At 29.3% G+C, this 20,569-nt stretch overlaps 2 protein-coding genes across 2 annotated transcripts; one reads left to right on the forward strand and one right to left on the reverse strand.

Annotated features, from left to right (window-relative positions):
• Positions 1 to 2,723: 2,723 nt before the first annotated feature.
• LOC122499678 lies at positions 2,724 to 4,282 on the reverse strand. The gene is made up of 2 exons (XM_043608152.1): positions 3,259 to 4,282; positions 2,724 to 3,223 (listed from the first exon to the last, which is right to left on the reverse strand). The coding sequence occupies exons 1-2, from the start codon at positions 4,280 to 4,282 to the stop codon at positions 3,087 to 3,089; spliced, it is 1,161 nt and encodes a 386-aa protein (XP_043464087.1). The 3' UTR covers positions 2,724 to 3,086.
• Positions 4,283 to 10,895: 6,613 nt separating this feature from the next.
• Positions 10,896 to 14,585, forward strand: LOC122499681. The gene is made up of 4 exons (XM_043608155.1): positions 10,896 to 12,709; positions 13,218 to 13,490; positions 13,711 to 13,846; positions 13,935 to 14,585. Exons 1-4 carry the CDS (start codon positions 12,558 to 12,560, stop codon positions 13,974 to 13,976), a joined length of 603 nt encoding a protein of 200 aa, XP_043464090.1. The 5' UTR covers positions 10,896 to 12,557; the 3' UTR covers positions 13,977 to 14,585.
• Positions 14,586 to 20,569: the final 5,984 nt, after the last annotated feature.

Genomic DNA, 20,569 nt, shown 5'->3' on the forward strand with positions numbered 1-20,569 from the left:
AGAATTTTATTTTCTAATTTAATATTTCAAAAAATTAGTATATTACGATACTAGGCCAGAAAGTTGGATTTCCTGGCCGGCGTGATATATAAGGCCGAGGCTTTATATATCACGCTCGCTAGGGTATCCAAATTTCTGGCCGTGTGTCGTATACAATTTTTCTGTATCCCCAGCCGAAAGTACGTTAAATAATTATTGTTTGAATAAAAAAATAGCTCAATAAGTTGCCCGCCCGACTTTTGCAAAGTCGAGGCGAAGCCGAGACTTAGCTGGTCGGGGCGGGCATGAAAAAAAAATTATAAGTAAAATATAATTGGAAGTAAAATTTAAAAAATAGTAAACAAGAAATTTTCTTTTACAAATAAATATTTAATAATTAAAAAATAATAAAAGAAAATAAGAAATTTCATGCATTATTTTGATGACTGTCAGTTGTTTTCAAAACGTGAGCTCTGTAAGTAACGTGTCTGTGTGGTTGCTATGCTAACATGTACGTGTGTTGAAATTCTTGTAACCAATCAGAGCGCTCGTTGGGTCTGTCGAGCCGGCCACAAAAGTCGCTATTCCCGGAGCCAAATCAGACCGGGAAGGCAGTATTTTCGGCAAAGGGATACAGAAAAACTAATTTTTAAATTTCCCATACTTTGCTGTACTTTCCCGTAATTTTCCGAACTCCAAAAATTCAGAATTTTATTTTCTAAATTAATATTTCAAAAAAAATCTATTTTTTAAATCTCCCATAGTTTGCTATATTTTCCCGTAATTTGCCGAACTCTAAAAATTCAGAAATTCAATTTTCATATTTAATATTTCAAAAAAATCAATTTTTTAAATCTCCCATACTTTGCTGTACTTTCCCGTACTTTGCCGAACTCCTAAAATTCAGAATTTTATTTTCTAATTTAATATTTCAAAAAAAAAACTAATTTTTAAATTTCCTATACTTTGCTGTAGTTTCCCGTACTTTGCCGAACTCCAAAAATTCAGATTTAAAATTTTCTAATTTAATATATCAAAAAATAGTATATTACGATACTAGGCCAGAAAGTTGGATTTCCTGGCCGGCGTGATATATAAGGCCGAGGCTTTATATATCACGCTCGCTAGGGTATCCAAATTTCTGGCCGTGTGTCGTATACAATTTTTCTGTATCCCCAGCCGAAAGTACGTTAAATAATTATTGTTTGAATAAAAAAATAGCTCAATAAGTTGCCCGCCCGACTTTTGCAAAGTCAAGGCGAAGCCGAGACTTAGCTGGTCGGGGCGGGCATGAAAAAAAAATTATAAGTAAAAAATAATTGGAAGTAAAATTTAAAAAATAGTAAACAAGAAATTTTCTTTTACAAATAAATATTTAATAATTAAAAAATAATAAAAGAAAATAAGAAATTTCATGCATTATTTTGATGACTGTCAGTTGTTTTCAAAACGTGAGCTCTGTAAGTAACGTGTCTGTGTGGTTGCTATGCTAACATGTACGTGTGTTGAAATTCTTGTAACCAATCAGAGCGCTCGTTGGGTCTGTCGAGCCGGCCACAAAAGTCGCTATTCCCGGAGCCAAATCAGACCGGGAAGGCAGTATTTTCGGCAAAGGGATACAGAAAAACTAATTTTTAAATTTCCCATACTTTGCTGTACTTTTCTGTACTTTGCCGAACTCCAAAAATTCAGATTTAAAATTTTCTAATTTAATATATAAAAAAATCTATTTTTTTACTCTCCCATACTTTGCTGTACTTTCCCGTACTTTGCCGAACTCTAATGATTCAGATTTTGAATTTTCTGATTTAATATTTCCTAAAAAACTGGCCTCAAAAACTTTGGTGTAGTTCTCTATTCGAAAATATTCCCGAAAAACCTATTTTCTTGATCCCGTACTTTGCCGAGCTGTCCCCGTACTTTAAATATCGTTGTTAACCATGCACATTCCAAAGTATGGGAAACGCTCATTAGCCGTACTTTACTGTACTTTGCCCATACTATTCTGTACTTTGATGGACTTTGCTGGACTTTGCCCGTACTTCCTTTTAGACGCGGGTCACAATTTCTTATCATTATAATTATTCTTTTCGCATTCTATAGCTAGAACTATTTCTTTTACAAATATACGTATATAACCTATGGCTGTTTTTCACAAATGTTTCATCGCTGAGTAATAATGGAGATTTTAGACAATTTTCGTTAAACATTTTTTTTAAATCCGCGTCACAATTTTCTGTTTGATATATTAAATAGCTCGATTCGTTTCTCTTACAACTTTATATTCTTCTATAGTGCTACATTTTTCTAAGTCTGTCTTGTCAATCGGTACGTATTCAGTTTTCGTTTGTAAAATGTATGGTTTGCTTTGTCATCGTTCGTTTCTTCTCAAATTGTCTTTAGTAAGTAAGTAAGTACTCAAATACTTAATCGCATTGTCATTGTCCATATCGTCATACTTTGTTTCTCTTCTTACATTAATATTATACCATCTGATCCTTTTGGTACGTTCGTTTCTTCATAATATCTTTGCTCTTCTTTATCTTCTTTAAATCGTGTAGACATATAATTCGCATCTTCCGTTGAAGTCTTCAACATTTACTCTAATGCTGGTCCATTTCGTCATATTTATTTCTTTTGTTTATTAATATCCTATTCGTCGTAATATTCTTCATATCGTGTTGATCTATTTTGTTATATTTGTTTTCTTGATTCATTTATATTTCATCATATAGTCCTACTGGAATGTCCTATTCGTCATAATATTCTTGATACCTTTTTGATTCATTTCGTTATATATTTTTCTTATTGATTCATAGTTTATCATTCAGTCCTACTTAAATATCCGAGTCGTCATATTATTATCCTATTGGTTCATTTCGTCATAATTATCCGATTCGTCATAATATTATTTATACTTTGTTTTCTTCTATGTTTGTATATTTGTAATCAATATTTCTTTTATCCTTGTACGTTCAAATTTTCGTCGTAAAATTAACTATCCTTTTCTTTGTACTACTTTACATCTCTTTAATCGTATTTCATTTGCGTTATCATTATCTATTTAAGGTATTTCGTTTAATTGTGCTATTTCTGATTGCTTCCATTTATTTTAATCGTTGACATAAATCACATGTTTTGATAAAGTCTTCAACATCTTTTGTAATGTTGGGCCAGTTTGTCATATTTCTTATCTTCTGTACTGTAATATCCTTAGAATAGTGTCCTCCTAATATTCCTTTATATTTTTATTATTTATATTTTTTTATTCCTTTTTATGTGCTTCTGCTATAATTTTTCTTCTATTTCTTTCAATGTGTTTCTTTATCAAATATATTTCCTTATCACCGCCTTTCCATATTTTACAAAGAATTCTTGATATTTTGTTTTCATCTATATCTTCGTAAATAATTCTTAATCTTTCTTCTCTAGTTTCTTTTTCTAAAAATTCTGTTAATTGCTGATTTGTCACCTGAGGACTAATTTTTATTTTGTCATCTTCTTCTGTTTTTTCTTTCGTGATCCAAATTTCTTTTATCCTTGTCGGTCCAAATTCTCGTCTTATGATTAACTGTCCGGTTTCTTCTATTTTGTTTCTTTTTAATCGCATTTTATTCGCGTCATCATTTTCATTTTGAGGTATATCTCTTATCCATTGTACTTCTTTAGTATCTGTAGTCAATTTTATATTCTTTATTACTTTGAATTCATCTTTAATTATTTTATGATCACTTTCTTCTGTTTGTGAATCTATTTCCATATTTTCGTTTTTATTTTCGTCATCAATTATTGAATTGTCGTCTTCTGTTTGCGTATCTATTTCCATGTTCTTATTTTTTTCGTTTACACCTGTAGTAGGCCAGTTCTGCTGTTCTAACGTGTCATTTGTACCATCTGTTGTCATCTGAACCCTTGGAATTCGCGATAAGGCGTCAGCGTTTGTGTTAGCAATTCCTTTCTTATAAATAATTTCATAATCATATTTTGTAATTGCTGAATATCTTCCTTTAAAATTAGTAAAACAGATTTTATCTCTCTTGTTTGCACTAGATTGCGGATAAAGTATTTTAGGTCCTAATTTTAAAATACCTTTTTGTAAATCCATTTTAAATTTTTGATCGTAAAGTAAATTCATTCCAATTAAACCGTTTTCTCTAAATGCATTTTCATCTTTTGTAACTTGAAAAACTGATTCTTTACCGTAAAGTTTTAAACAAATAGAATATTCGAACATTATAGGATTGTTTTCGATTGTTAAAACATTATGAGGCGCGTATTTTTTAAAGTTTTTCCCTTCTATCATACTTTCTTTTATAATTGATATATTCGATCCTGTATCAACTACAAATTTTCCTGATGCTAACTTATCAAATTTTAAAGCCACAATAGGTGTGTCGTGTCTTCTTCGTTCTCTTGGTATCGGTGGAAAGTCGTGCTTAGCGGGTTCTCCGATAAAGAAAATTCTTCGCTTAGCTGCACTCGGTCTGGTGGTTTGGTGTTGATTGGTCGTGACTGAAAATTTTGAGTTTTTTCTTGACGTGGTGGTAAACCTTTTAATTTTCCTCTACAAACATCCTCTGTATGTCCTAAATTTTTACAATGGTTGCATTTTTCTAAATTTCTCGGTTTGCTAAATCTTGGTGTTGGTACTGGGTTTTCATTTCTTGGGTTTCTGGTAAAATTGTCAATTCTTCTTTTATCTTTCAAATTCACGTTAATTTCTGAGGCAATATTAAAACATTCATTCAGCGTTTTCGGTTTCTGAGGACGGATTCTAATTTCAAATTCTTCACGTATATTTCTTAAGAATGTGCTGACACTTGCATTTGTTTCTATTTCCTGTCTTACGAAAGTTTCTTGAGGTGTTATATTCATACTATCTATAGACTGCCTGATTTTATCCTGACACTGCATAAATCTTGAGGTGAATGACTCTAAACCTTCATTTTTGCCCATTATACATGAATCGCGAGCCCTTTGAAGTGATTCTAAACTATCTTTTTCTCCAAATAAAATTCTTAATCTCTCAAAAAAATCGGCAAAGGTTTTAACTGCATCTGCTCTAATTGTATTTGCTGCTCTTCCTACTAATTTTTGTGCAATTATTGCATGCAGTAATGTTAATCTTTCATTTCTTTTCGTTTTTCTTTTAGATAATCTTATTAGATGAATGAAATTTTCTAAACCGCTTCCGTTAAATTCTGGTACTAATTTTATGCTTTTCCCAAAATCATATTCTGTAACTTCTTCTAATTCTTCGTGATCGCTATTTAATTCGTTTTCATTTAAGGGTAAACCTTCCTCTCTTCTAACTGGTTGTTCCATCGCTACTAATCTCGTTTCGAATCTCTCCATTTTTGCAAGAATATTTTGCAAATGGTCATTTGAAGCACTTGATGTTTCTGGCATGATGTTTAGAATATTGTCTAATTTTAGTCTGTCAGTCAGTGATATTGAAAGGGATGAACTGTCTGTGTCTATTGTTTCGTTTTCCCTACTTTCTCTATATGAATTTAAATCCAGTTTAATTTTATAAATTTCCTATATCGTTTCGTACAATTTTTATTTTATATCCGTTCGCGTTTTCTAATTTAAAATTTTATTTCTTGCAATCCTGCTACAAGGAGTACACAAGAATATGAAATTCATTTTTTTAGTTTATTGTCGATGGCAATACTCATAAAATCACGGAGTATACCAACGCTTTAAAACAAACTTAGCCACACCCTATGAAGGTCGCCGTTCAACGTACGTAAAGTGGACTTATACTCTTGTTCTAAAGATTCGTAATTTTCTTTTATATACCTTACTGTTGGTCTGGATCGTAGTTCTGGATAATCTCGAACTCTGCTTCGTAGATTTGGATAACTCTCTGGATAACTCTGGATACCTCTCTGTAGATCTGGATAACTCTCTGGATACCTCTCTGTAGATCTGGATATCACTCTGTAGATCTGGATAACTCTGGATACCTCTCTGTAGATCTGGATAACTCTCTGGATACCTCTCTGTAGATCTGGATAACTCTGGATATCACTCTGTAGATCTCTGCTTTTTCTTTACTTTCTCGTTCACTTTAGATAATCACTTTGTTTATCTGGAACTAACTCTGGGTTCTGGATACTCAAAATCTGGATGAACTTCCAAAAATTTTTGAATATCCTAGCGCTGCCACCAATTATGTTGTCGCCGTAAGAAACAACTAATATTATTATTTTTGGTGAGTTGGTTACTCAACTGAGAGCCAACTCTACTTTATTTATTTAACAAGTAAAAGTACAAAACTTGGAGATAATCAATCCTTCCAATTCTTCACTGAGCCTTATTGGAAGACAAACGTGCTATCACTTTGAGTAGCGACTAATTAATCTGACCACACCTGCTTATGCTTTAGTTTTAAAGAACTGTGAACTCGTCCCCACTCTTTACAATACACACTCATACTTCATACTGTCGACAACACACTAAAAAAAAAGTTTTACTTTTAGCCTGTTTTCGAGGCTGAATTTAAGGTGTAAACGGAGTCAGCCCCATTAAACAAGGACAGACTTATGTGAAATACATGGGCTGAATTTAAGGTGTAAACGGAGTCAGACTTTTTTTTTCCTGTGAAATTACTAGAATCTATAAATCATTTATTTATGATAATGTTTGATTAAAATTAGAATAAAGTTTTAAACATAAAAAAAACATTGTTATAAAAATAAATTAATATAAATTTTTTATTTTTAAACAAAATTGATAAATGTTTGTATGAATGTGTGTGTATGTTCCCGATTTTATGGGATAAATTTAATTTTATACATATGTTTAGATGGAGTTTGCTAGAATTTTGTAAGTGAATTACGTCACGAATTTATATTTTATATGTTGAGGAAGCTAAATGGTCATGAAATGAACAACTTGTTTACAGTATGAAGTTATTATTTTAACTGAATTTTAATTGTAATTAGTACATAAAAAAATATAATTAACATATAGCGGGTATTAATTTTTACTGTTTTCAATGTTATATTTAACTTCAACTGGCTAACAAGGTTATCGTTAGTTATTTTAACATTTCTTTTTTCTCCGTGTAACATTGTACATTGCAACCATTCCATAAAATGTTGCAAAAATGTTACTGTGCAATGTTGCGAAGGTGGGACATATAAAACTTGCAGCAACATTGCATAGTAGCATTGACGCAATGATGCTGCAATATTATGTGCTCTCTAGTAGGTAACTTTGTTTCATTCAATTTTAAATTCGCCCCATATAATAATACTTCGACTACTAATTAATAAACACGTTATAAATTATTAATTTTACAAGATGCAAATAATTTTCATAAGTGGCGAACGTTTATCATTGTTCTCCTTTTTACCTGATAAAAATCGCATTTGGCGGCAGGTGTCTGTAATAATTAGTGCAATTGACAGTCAAATACGGAGATCAGTTTTGGTGCGATTGGAAACCGCAACCGCAGTTAATTGTGCTTGCGCGAGTAATTATTGTCTCATGTTATACACTTTCACTCTGGTCTCCTTGGCTAAAAGGAAAATAATAATGGAAAGTTGATAAGCAACAAAAGGCCTTATGAAGCCAACTTGTAAATATATAATCTTTGATAATCATCTGCCGGTCAAGATCGCATAACGATTTTACGCTCAAGCCCAAAGGCTACTTGAACCGCTAATTCCGAAAATTCCCCTTTTACACTTTTTTTTAAAAAATGTACCTTCAAATTATGGGAAAATTTTTGTTTGTTACGAACGAGAAAATATTTAAATAATTAATATAGTTGATTTAACTATAATGATTATTTTGGGCTTTTGAGATGGCCCTATTTTCCAGTTTGTTGGAGGAATTCAAACTGCCAGAGCGTGAGCTCTGTTTATCTTACTGGGATTCGTGTTTCCTAGTTGCCGAAAATTCAGAAATTAATTAAGGAGGGGGGGGGGGGGGGGGTAAGGAGAAATATAAGAAATTAAATAGAAAGAAAATTAAGAATAATAGTTATGATTTATTATTGTAAATTAAAGAAAGGATCCATCCGCCTCTCAAACAATAAAAGAAAGGAGGATGGGGTAAAACTAACCAGAACGATACAATTACTTACCCGTTCTGGAACCTTAAGTCTACCGCCAGAATTTCTGCCGACGGGCGAAGATTTCACAATACGCACTATTTATTGTCCTTGAAAAATTGTTATAAACAGAAAATATTTTGTAATTAAATATATTATAATTATTAATATATTTAAACACCGTGGGCTTTTGAGATGGCCCTATTTTCTTTAATCAATTTCCTAAGTTAATTCCTCAAACCATTAAAACAGGGCGGACGCGGCAACAACCGAAACCGGCCGGTCTTTTGACAAGAAAGGATTTTTATTAAATTTATTTCCCCACTATTTTAATTTTTGAGACGACCCCGCGGATTTCGAGGTGTTTAAAATTTTATTTTACGTCCGGCCAAATTGCTTGTATAAGCATACAATCAATTTGGATCCTGTATACCGGACGGGAACGTTATAGGAAATTTAAAAAAAATTTTAATCCGACAGAGTTCAAGTCTCTGTGCTGTGGGAAACCGTACTGTTCTCAAATTTTGAAAATGGCCTCCGTGGACTTCGGAGTAATTTGTATTTTTATTTTCGTCCGACCGAATTATTCGTGTAAGCACACAATTAATTCGGATCCTCGGTATCGGACGGGAACGTTATAGGATTTAAGAAATTTCTTTTACACCGATGCCAGAGTCTAGCCTCTGGGGGTCGCGGCAACCGAACTGAACAATTTAGATATCTAATTAATGAGCTTATATAGTTTTACTTCCTTAAGAAATATGGAAAGGTGGGGACAGGGCGTTGGTCCTGTTGCCATGCCAAAATTGCTGAACTTGCATTTTGTGGAATCGGTTCATTGCACTATGTTGAAATAAATTCCTTTTTCTTGTATTCTTAGAAAGAATATTTTCTTTTTAATATTCTTTTAATTATTGAAACAATTTTTAATTTGTTTATTTATTTATTTTATTTTTTTTTTAATTAATCTCTTAAAATAGGATTAATGTAAGTTGGAAATAATGGACATTTCAAAATAGAAATTCCATTCTATTTTGTAACCCTAAAAAAAGGTTGTTACAATTCCAACGTTAAATCATTTGTCAATAATTATTTTAATGTGCATTGGAATCTTCCGCAAGTTTGCAATTTATGGCGGGCAAGGTTTATAAGCTAGGTTGGTACAGGGAAACGAGAGATAAATTATATTTTTGAAAGAAAAGAAATAATAATAGAATTAATAATAATAATAGCCTAAACGTTCCCATCTTTATATATCGTATAATTGTTAATTGTATAAATATTTTTAATTAAGGTTGGGCCATCATTCACCCTGTATTTAAAGATTTAAAGAATTAAAAGATGCATTTTAATTTTTAAAAGACGATTACAATAGTATTCGCCATTGGTAAGAGGGAGAAAGAGCTACAGGACAGAAAGAGTACGCAATACTCTGTAAGAACAATATGCCTGAGAGAGAACGCTTCGATGCTATACACAATCTTCTTTCTCTCTCGCACAATGTCAAGGGGAGCGTGGGGAGCGCGGGAAGTCTTCACTCAACGCGTTGAGTGTAGCCTCACGTCTATTCTTCGTGTATATATATATATATATATATATACATATATATATTGTATTTTATTATTTTAATTCTAATATAGTTAATAATTTTTCCTTTACATTTTATTTTAAATAAAATAGGCAACATATATATATATATATATATATATATATATACACGTATACACACACACTCATTTGCTTATGTAGTTGTTGTTTCTTGAATCATAAAAATAATAAAAATGATAGCCCTTGATTAATTGATTTACCTGAAAGTCATGAAAATAAAACAATTTAATTGCTGAAATAGTACTTTCAGACGGAAGAAAAGGCTTACGGTCTTTGAACCGAGTTCATTTTCTGCGCGATTTCAAAATGCTAAGCATGCATTTCATTAATTACTTTTAATTAATAATAAATAGAATATAAAATTTTTGTAAAATTTTTGTTACGATAATGTGGCGTAACAAACCACCGTGGAAATTCCGTTTTTCGTCCCCGAAAACAAGTCGCAATGAAAATGAACTTGGGTTATGACATAAGTTTCATGTCTTTCAGGAAACGCATAAATACTTCATGTGATAAATGTTTTTCTTTTATATTTAAATTTGTAGTTTTATCGTAGAACAATAGTTGAATGTGAGCTTTGAATAACAATTTGATTTTTGTTTATTTGTTTGTTAATCATCTGTGTTAAAGAGAAACATTTATCTCATGCATGTTTTCAAAATCACACATACAAAAACAGTAAAGATCCACCTTAAATTAAGTATATCACTAATTTTGTTTAACCTATCCATTTTACCAGTGGAAGTTTAAAATGAACACTCAATGCTTTATAACAGGATACCTTAACTTAAAGAAAATCATTACTCTCATCCTTAATACATAATATAAAATACATTCATCGATTCAAGATTACAATCTTATGTTTTCTCTAAAACGATTACAATCGGACCTGTCGGAATGCAACGCTACTTTAAATAGTTTTTATAATTAATAATGTCCAACAAGAATCATTTTCACTTAGTTTTGAAATGTTGTAAAATACCATAAAAATTGAATTATAAAATAATTTTATAAATTCTGTTGTACCAAAAAAAAATTAAAAATATCGAGTTGCACTTCGGCAGGTTATACTGTAAATTTAAGGCATCGGAGAAGTTTATTTATTTATTTAGAAAGAGGATGATTTTAATAATTGTTTTTTTTTTAGTATGTGTATTTTAAGTTTATACCCCTTTCTAAATAATTTATATTTTAGTCTGGAAAATTTTATAAGATTTACAATATTGTTTACGTGAAATAATTGAATTTAATTTAGACAAATAATTTAGTAATTTAGATGCGAAAACATTAATTTTCCATTTTAACTGATAACACACGTCGAACGAATTTTAAATGTTTAACATATAAATAAAATAAGAATAAGAGAATTTTTGTCTCATTGTGTTATCTACTATCTATCAGAAAAGAAAGATACATTTATTTGAGGTGTGTTATCTTGTCTCATTTACCAAATAGCAATCGAATTAGGTTCGTTGATAAAAAAAAAGGAAAGAAGAAGAAAAGGACTCCTTCACCAGTGGGTTTTGAGTGACTGATGACGATCCACTTCTGGTTTTTTTTTTAAATTTTGTTGAATTGGCCCTTGATTTTCTCATTCATCTGAATATAAATATTCGAAATTATGTCTGTCAAATTGGGAATAGAAGTTGCGTCATCAATTTTATTTAGACCTAAAATTTAGACAAAAATTGTTAATAATAGTTTCAGTGGAAAATAATGGTTAAAATTGGCAACCATTATTTTGTTATTACTTGTCAGGAATTTCTTAGTTGTTTTCATGTATTCGTATGTATGTCTTGGTCAACTGTGAATATTAACTGATTATATATATATATTTATAACTTTGGTCTGAAATTGGGCACAAAAAGTATCAAGATTCATCCACGGTTAAAAGTGATGTTTACATCACCACCGCGGATAATTCCTGCTACAAATTAAAAATGCTTTATGAATTTTGTCTTATATTGTTAGGTTATGTTCAGAGTTTTCAGTGAGTCACGTTTCGTTATGTTGTATTCGTTAATTGTATTCGTCACGTTGAGAGGCAAGAATATTATTTATTATAAAATAAACAACATTCCTGTTATATAAAAAAAATATTAAAAAAAAGATATATTGCAAATAAAAACATAGCTCTCCATTTTGTCTCAAAGAATACTCCAAATTTAATATATTTGATGAGATTAAATTTCATTTACATTGTGTTATTAAAATTACTTATTTTAGCGCGTTATTTTCATCATACAAGAGAAAGAAATGAGAAAAGTCATTCTTTTAATCACTCATCTTTATAGGGTATTTGTAATCACGGTACTTTTATGCGGGGATGATTATGATGTAACACCAAGTAACCTTTACCTGCCTTTCCGTAAGTGTCCCCTAATTTAAAAAAAATGACCATTAGTTTGACCCATCCTTAATTCTCTCAAATGCAGGCGGCAAAATTGCTATAAATAATTGACTACTTTCTTTCATAACCTTTATAACAAAGGTGGAAAAGAAGTCATAAAAAATATTAATTATTAATTTAATTAATTAAAATTGATTTTAAATTTTGAGGAGAAAAGAATATAAAGGAGCAATAAGATTATTAATAAAAATTATATTTTAATCGAAATTTATACATTTCTTTTTCGCCACCGCGGAATATTCCTGTAAATTTGTTTCCAGAATAGAAAAGGAGATAAAATTTAAGCAATTTTAAATAATGATATTAAAAGAGTGGATGTGTATATATTATATGTTCTTTATATATTGTTGAATACTAAGATTTCGAGAAGAAAATTTCTGCCGTGTTGCAAAAATATGATCCTGAGCCCCAACTTGAAGCGCATTATCGTTACATCCTTTTAGTACTGAAAGAGTTCTCAAACAAGAAGGTGAGAAAAGAATAATAATAAAAATGGAAAGTGTAAATGTATTTGAATTTTCCGCTGCAATGACTGCATTGGAGTTAGTTCGAAATAATGTGACTGATAGTGATTCTTTGCTGTCATTTAAACAAGCAGAAATTCAACAGAAGCTGCAAACCAGAATCCGGAATGGCGAACGTGGGTAAGTTTACTTATGTTCTCTTTCTATTTGATGTTTGTAAAAAAAAATTAAAGCATTAATTAAATTAGTTCTGAAAACCGAGGTATAATTTACTAACAAGTTCTGGTTTTATTATTTTGAATTCACATTTGTCCTTAATGAAGTTAAACATTTATATTCTCAAAACAACCATTTAGCAAAAAAAAAATTTTTTTTTTTTTTCTCTTTTTTTTTTTTGATTTCTTTTACTATAAGTATTTTATTAGTAATTGTAATTTAGTTATATTATCATAATTGTCCAAGATTGTTAATATTTCGTTAGGATTAATAAATAAAAAAAATTTTTTTTTTTATTATTATTATTAATTGTTAAACCATTTATAAACAAGATAATTATTTCTAAAAGCTTTACAAAAAATTATTTTCTGATAACGATTAAGAACATGATTTAAAGGAAATCAATTTTATGGTTAATAGATCATTTCCATTATTACAATATGTATAAGACACAAACTGAAATTTTTTTTAGTGTTCATGTAACTGTCTCACACTGGAAAGAGGCACCTCCTAGGGCTGATTGGCATTATTGTTGGCCCTTGGACGAAGAGGCGTCCAAAGGGACTCCCTGTGCCCAAGAGGATTACACTTGGACACAAGAATATCGTTGGGTATGGGGACAACGTTATGAGACGAGGAATTATTGGTGTCCCTCGTCATTCATATTTCCATCAGTGATTGCCATTCCGCAATCAGAGCAAATGGAGAAAGTCATTGGTCCGTTGGGCGTAAATATCTCCCAATTGTAAGTAATACGTTTATTAAATATTTAGTAAATTCTTCCACAATTATTTAATAAATTAACTCAACCGACCCCTGGAAGACGCACACAAAAGGCAAAAGAAAAACACTCTATACACGTCCCCCAAAAATCGAGAGAAAAAAAAAATCAATTTAATATTACATTTATTTTAATAAAATGTTAATCTATATATATTTGTACCTTACTTTCTGTTCTATTTCAGCGATTATTGTCATATTTATGCAATTCCACGGCGTCGGGGATACCGCCCTGTAAACCCGGCGATTGAATTGATTTTTATACAGGAGTATGAAAAAGATTGGGAAGAATTAACCTTATTGCGTCATCGCTGGGAAACAGTGAGTAACAAATATACTAACTACTTGAAAAATTAATATACGAGTTTTTCTTTCTTTAATGTTGCTTTCTCTCCCCTTTTTTTTTTAGAGATGGGCTGTGGAATTGAACACCGTTTGGTTGGGGTGTTAAAATAAGGTTGGCTGGGACATGTATAATCAGGCAACGTGTTTTATAAGTATTAAATAAGCAATAAAAATTATTTTATATCAATGTCTTATTTTAACGAAACTTTAAACAACACAAAAAAAAATTGTGGAACTATATTAATGTATTTTATAAGAATTGACATTCAAGTATTCTAGTGTAACCTTCAGGTGAATTCTTGAAATAAATATAGTAGTCTCTTTTATTTTTGCAATTCTGCTGACGTGTTTAATTCATGATCCCACGTCTTTATGTTAGTACACACATTAGTATATAAATTGTAACTTTTCTCATTTAACTTATTTATTCATTTGTTTTAAAGAGGTCTTTCTAGATTTGAAATTATTTGTTAAGAATCCATCAAATCATTTAAAACTTTAAGAAAATTAAGGTTTAATACTATCTTAAAATGAAACAAATTGTTCGATAATAATTAACGTCATACCAATTTTGATTAGTTATGATTTAAGAGAGGGAATAAAATTCTAGATTTTAATATAAAAATAATTATGATGCAAGAGAAAAACAAAAACAACAACCAACAACCAATTACGACAACCTTTAAATTTTTAATATCCAAACAAATATGTCAATAACGGCTAGGGTCATATTACTAGATTTTATTTTAACTAAAATCAATTATTTCTCATATATATATTTAAATAAGTACAATTAAAAGCTTCAAATTTTGTTTTGTTGATTATGATCTAAAATTAAAAAAAAATGCAAGGTCAAGAGACAATTATTTGTTTAGTAATATGCATATATTTTTAATACCATATTTATTAAATATTATTTATAACCATAACATTAAATCATTAATTATTTATTTATTTTACTTAAATAAATTTTATTTATAATTGTTTATTAATCTGTTTATTTGTTAATGTAATTATTTCATTACTAAATCTACATGTTAAACATATTATAATATTCTTAAATATTAGAAATAATTAATTAGTTAATTATTGTGTTATCATTACTAATACATAGCATATTATTTATTGTATTAATAAATTTAATATTTTTATATTGTACATCTTATTGTTATTGTTGAAAATTTATTAATTGGGAAATTAATAAAATAAAAATGTTGAAAATTAATTGCAATTAATGCTAAAAATCATATCGTTTAACTATAATTTTAATAAAACTTATTTTTAACTAAATTCAATTATTTACATATAGGAATAAATTAAAATAACATTTTATAAATTCACTTTTGTTAAATTACTTATTTAGCTTTTTTTTTTTTCTTCTAAATGATAATAATTATATTAATAATAATTTTTTTTATTATTGTTTGTTATAATTTTATTTACACATATATTTTTTTTTTATATGCTAAAACTTCTATCCTAAGAATTCTACTATATATATATATTTTTATTTTTTTTTATTTTTACTTAATTTATTAAATTTATAATTATAATTTAATTAGTGATTGTAGAAATAATATAAACTAGCCATCCACCTGGACTTAGATAGCTAGTGTTATTATCATGTCTATTATTTTTGAAAATCCTTAATTATATTTGTTGATCATATTATCTTTATTAAATAATTAAGTTTTACTTTCATTTATATTTATTTACTTATCGATTATTATTTATAATATAAAAAAAACTTATTTACAGTTTAGCCGATATTACAATTTAATTGACTTAATTTTATTTCGAGGTTGATGTTTTGATTTATCATGATTCTTAAATCCTTTGAAAGAATCACAAATATTTTAATTTTTTTTTTTTGTAACTGTTTTTCTTTTCCATTAATAAAAGACATTTATTAACTGTTAGTAAAAAAAAATAAAAATAAATTTTTAGTTGTATTGTATTGAAATATTAATTTTCAAGAGAGAGAAAAAAAGTTGAAATAAAAAAAAGATAATTTAACAGATTGTTATTTACTATTAGTTGTATTTGAGTATTTCTTAAAATTATGCGGAAGATTCTAATTACAAGGACGTAATGATGTGACCCAGTATACTCGCGTTTAAAGAGTCATGGTCGTTCTTTGTAACTCGATACATGAAGAATGATGACAAATACTTTCTTGCATTTAATAGAGGAAATAAGAAAACAATTATAAAATTTAAATCACACCCTTTTTTTTAGGAATCAAAGAAATTTTAAATTAAAATTGCAAAAATTTTAAATTTATAAAATTAGATATTTATGAATTCCAAATGACAGGTTTCTTTTCAACTGTTTTTTTTTTTGATAGAATAAAATTGGAGTTGCGATATTTTTTTTTTTTAATGTTAATAATCTATTGTTTATATTGCCACTAGAAAAATATTTTTTTTTTTTTTTTTTATGAATAATTAGATTATTCTTGGAGACAAATTGGAGAGCATTATAAACCAATTAATTCATAACTGATATTTTATTCATTTGCATACAAAAAAAATAAGATGAAATAAGGAAAAGCATATAAGGAAAAATATTTTCCTTTCTTTCCCGATTCTAATTCCATTTTTAAATTAGTGATTATTTTTCATCGCCACCGCGGAATATTCCTTGTAACTTGCATGGAATACGCATAAAAAAAATGGAAATGGAATCAAGAAAATACTTATTCTCTTATAATATGTGATTCTAAATTTTGATTCTGTGTTAAAACAGAAAAGTCCAAAAATAAAAAAAAAAGAAATTCTCCCCAAAAAAAATTAAAGGAAAATTGTTAGTTGGAAAATGAAAGGTTGCAGGGAAAATTGTCTGAGAGAGTCGGAGTTTAAAATTTCTACAGCTTTTCCATTTACTGCATTTTTTTTTTCCTATTTATTTTATAGTAAAAGTATAATTGGTTTGATTAAAATTGTTATATTTGATTTTATTTTGAAATCTAATCTTTCTGCAAGTTCCTTTATTTCTCGCAAATGAAATAATTTGTTAAGTATTTTATAATAGAATTTCGGAGACTTGTCTTCCAGTGAGCGTATCACGGAGACTTGTCGTCACGGACTATCTACGACAAAATCAAAATTAAACGTATAATTTTAATTTTTAACTTATAACAAATTTTTCATTCGAAAAAGAATGATTAAAGAAATTGCATTAGGATTATAAATTGACTATTCTTTTTGCGAGTTCTCTTTCCTGTTTGTCCAAAATTACTCGACATTGTCATTTTTAATAGCGACAAAAATTCTTCTTATTCTTTCACAAACAAACTATATTTTTGAGTACTTTGTAATAGAGTTTCGGAGACTTGTCTTCCAGTGAGCGAATCACGGAGACTTGTCGTCACGGACTATCTACAACAAAATTAAAATTAAAAATCAAACGTCTAGTTTGAATTTTTAACTTGCAAAAAAAAATATATATATATTATACTTGAGAAAGAATAATTAGAGAACTTATTGAAAAATAAAAATTAAACAACACCTTATTCCTTTTATAGAGTGATATATTATTTTAGAATTATTTTGTGATAGAATTTCGGAGACTTGTCTTCCAGTGAGCGAATCACGGAGACTTGTCGTCACGGACTATCTATAACAAAATTAAAAATTAAAAATTAAACGTCTAGTTTGAATTTTTAATTTTTGAGAAAAAGAAAAAAAATATATATATTTCACTTAAGAAAGGATAATCAGAGAATTTACTTAAAAACAGACCAAAACACTTATCCTCTCAACAAAAAGGAATGTATTATTTAGGATTATTTTAAGAGTAGAATTTCGGAGACTTGTCTTCCAGTGAGCGAATCACGGAGACTTGTCGTCACGGACTATCTACAATTAAGGTCCCAAAATTGAATTAAAATAATTTTTAATTCTATTTCAACATACCCATTGTTAGAAAGAAGGAGGTGATATAGAGAAATTTGAAAATTTAAAAATAAGAAAGAAATTATTAAGTGAAAATTTCGAAAGGAAATAGAAATCCCTTATAAGAAAATTCCTCCCTTAAATTCTGAGGGGTAGCAACGTCAGGAAAAATCCCACCGCTGCCACCATCAGTTTGTTACGAACGAGAAAATATTTAAATAATTAATATAGTTGATTTAACTATAATGATTATTTTGGGCTTTTGAGATGGCCCTATTTTCCAGTTTGTTGGAGGAATTCAAACTGCCAGAGCGTGAGCTCTGTTTATCTTACTGGGATTCGTGTTTCCTAGTTGCCGAAAATTCAGAAATTAATTAAGGAGGGGGGGGGGGGGTAAGGAGAAATATAAGAAATTAAATAGAAAGAAAATTAAGAATAATAGTTATGATTTATTATTGTAAATTAAAGAAAGGATCCATCCGCCTCTCAAACAATAAAAGAAAGGAGGATGGGGTAAAACTAACCAGAACGATACAATTACTTACCCGTTCTGGAACCTTAAGTCTACCGCCAGAATTTCTGCCGACGGGCGAAGATTTCACAATACGCACTATTTATTGTCCTTGAAAAATTGTTATAAACAGAAAATATTTTGTAATTAAATATATTATAATTATTAATATATTTAAACACCGTGGGCTTTTGAGATGGCCCTATTTTCTTTAATCAATTTCCTAAGTTAATTCCTCAAACCATTAAAACAGGGCGGACGCGGCAACAACCGAAACCGGCCGGTCTTTTGACAAGAAAGGATTTTTATTAAATTTATTTCCCCACTATTTTAATTTTTGAGACGACCCCGCGGATTTCGAGGTGTTTAAAATTTTATTTTACGTCCGGCCAAATTGCTTGTATAAGCATACAATCAATTTGGATCCTGTATACCGGACGGGAACGTTATAGGAAATTTAAAAAAAATTTTAATCCGACAGAGTTCAAGTCTCTGTGCTGTGGGAAACCGTACTGTTCTCAAATTTTGAAAATGGCCTCCGTGGACTTCGGAGTAATTTGTATTTTTATTTTCGTCCGACCGAATTATTCGTGTAAGCACACAATTAATTCGGATCCTCGGTATCGGACGGGAACGTTATAGGATTTAAGAAATTTCTTTTACACCGATGCCAGAGTCTAGCCTCTGGGGGTCGCGGCAACCGAACTGAACAATTTAGATATCTAATTAATGAGCTTATATAGTTTTACTTCCTTAAGAAATATGGAAAGGTGGGGACAGGGCGTTGGTCCTGTTGCCATGCCAAAATTGCTGAACTTGCATTTTGTGGAATCGGTTCATTGCACTATGTTGAAATAAATTCCTTTTTCTTGTATTCTTAGAAAGAATATTTTCTTTTTAATATTCTTTTAATTATTGAAACAATTTTTAATTTGTTTATTTATTTATTTTATTTTTTTTTTAATTAATCTCTTAAAATAGGATTAATGTAAGTTGGAAATAATGGACATTTCAAAATAGAAATTCCATTCTATTTTGTAACCCTAAAAAAAGGTTGTTACAATTCCAACGTTAAATCATTTGTCAATAATTATTTTAATGTGCATTGGAATCTTCCGCAAGTTTGCAATTTATGGCGGGCAAGGTTTATAAGCTAGGTTGGTACAGGGAAACGAGAGATAAATTATATTTTTGAAAGAAAAGAAATAATAATAGAATTAATAATAATAATAGCCTAAACGTTCCCATCTTTATATATCGTATAATTGTTAATTGTATAAATATTTTTAATTAAGGTTGGGCCATCATTCACCCTGTATTTAAAGATTTAAAGAATTAAAAGATGCATTTTAATTTTTAAAAGACGATTACAATAGTATTCGCCATTGGTAAGAGGGAGAAAGAGCTACAGGACAGAAAGAGTACGCAATACTCTGTAAGAACAATATGCCTGAGAGAGAACGCTTCGATGCTATACACAATCTTCTTTCTCTCTCGCACAATGTCAAGGGGAGCGTGGGGAGCGCGGGAAGTCTTCACTCAACGCGTTGAGTGTAGCCTCACGTCTATTCTTCGTGTATATATATATATATATATACATATATATATTGTATTTTATTATTTTAATTCTAATATAGTTAATAATTTTTCCTTTACATTTTATTTTAAATAAAATAGGCAACATATATATATATATATATATATATATATACACGTATACACACACACTCATTTGCTTATGTAGTTGTTGTTTCTTGAATCATAAAAATAATAAAAATGATAGCCCTTGATTAATTGATTTACCTGAAAGTCATGAAAATAAAACAATTTAATTGCTGAAATAGTACTTTCAGACGGAAGAAAAGGCTTACGGTCTTTGAACCGAGTTCATTTTCTGCGCGATTTCAAAATGCTAAGCATGCATTTCATTAATTACTTTTAATTAATGATAAATAAAATATAAAATTTTTGTAAAATTTTTGTTACGATAATGTGGCGTAACATTGTTTATTCACGAAGGAGAAAATAACATTTTAATTTCCAAAAATACGATAGGATAAAGAATATAACTTTTCCCGCATTCAGTATATTAAATACTGGATTTTTCAAAAAAAAATTTTACTATAGAGAAAGAAAAGCTACCTTGAATTCAGAAGTTTACGATTTTCTCCGAACCGCCCAAGTGCTCTTATAAATTGGCATTTGAGCCTTTTAGTTTCATATTCAACGATTTTTTTAATGGCCTTTAATTTGTTTAACAACCTCGGACAGACCGACAGAAAACACTTTCAG

Source organism: Leptopilina heterotoma, unplaced genomic scaffold (genome assembly GCF_015476425.1).
Source record: "Leptopilina heterotoma isolate Lh14 unplaced genomic scaffold, ASM1547642v1 Lhet_171, whole genome shotgun sequence".
In the NCBI taxonomy this organism is placed as follows: Eukaryota; Metazoa; Arthropoda; class Insecta; order Hymenoptera; family Figitidae; genus Leptopilina; species Leptopilina heterotoma.

Bases quoted from the DNA above. Each gene is read 5' to 3' on its own strand.
- LOC122499678 (XM_043608152.1), bottom strand. From the start codon at position 4,282: ATGATAGAAGGGAAAAACTTTAAAAAATACGCGCCTCATAATGTTTTA. The intron at 3,224-3,258 runs ATAAAAAGGAAT...AATAATAAAAAT, and splicing joins AAAAATTATAGCAGAAGCAC to ATAAAGGAATATTAGGAGGA.
- LOC122499681 (XM_043608155.1), top strand. From the start codon at position 12,558: ATGGAAAGTGTAAATGTATTTGAATTTTCCGCTGCAATGACTGCATTG. The intron at 13,491-13,710 runs GTAAGTAATACG...GTTCTATTTCAG, and splicing joins GGCGTAAATATCTCCCAATT to CGATTATTGTCATATTTATG. The intron at 13,847-13,934 runs GTGAGTAACAAA...TTTTTTTTTTAG, and splicing joins TGCGTCATCGCTGGGAAACA to AGATGGGCTGTGGAATTGAA.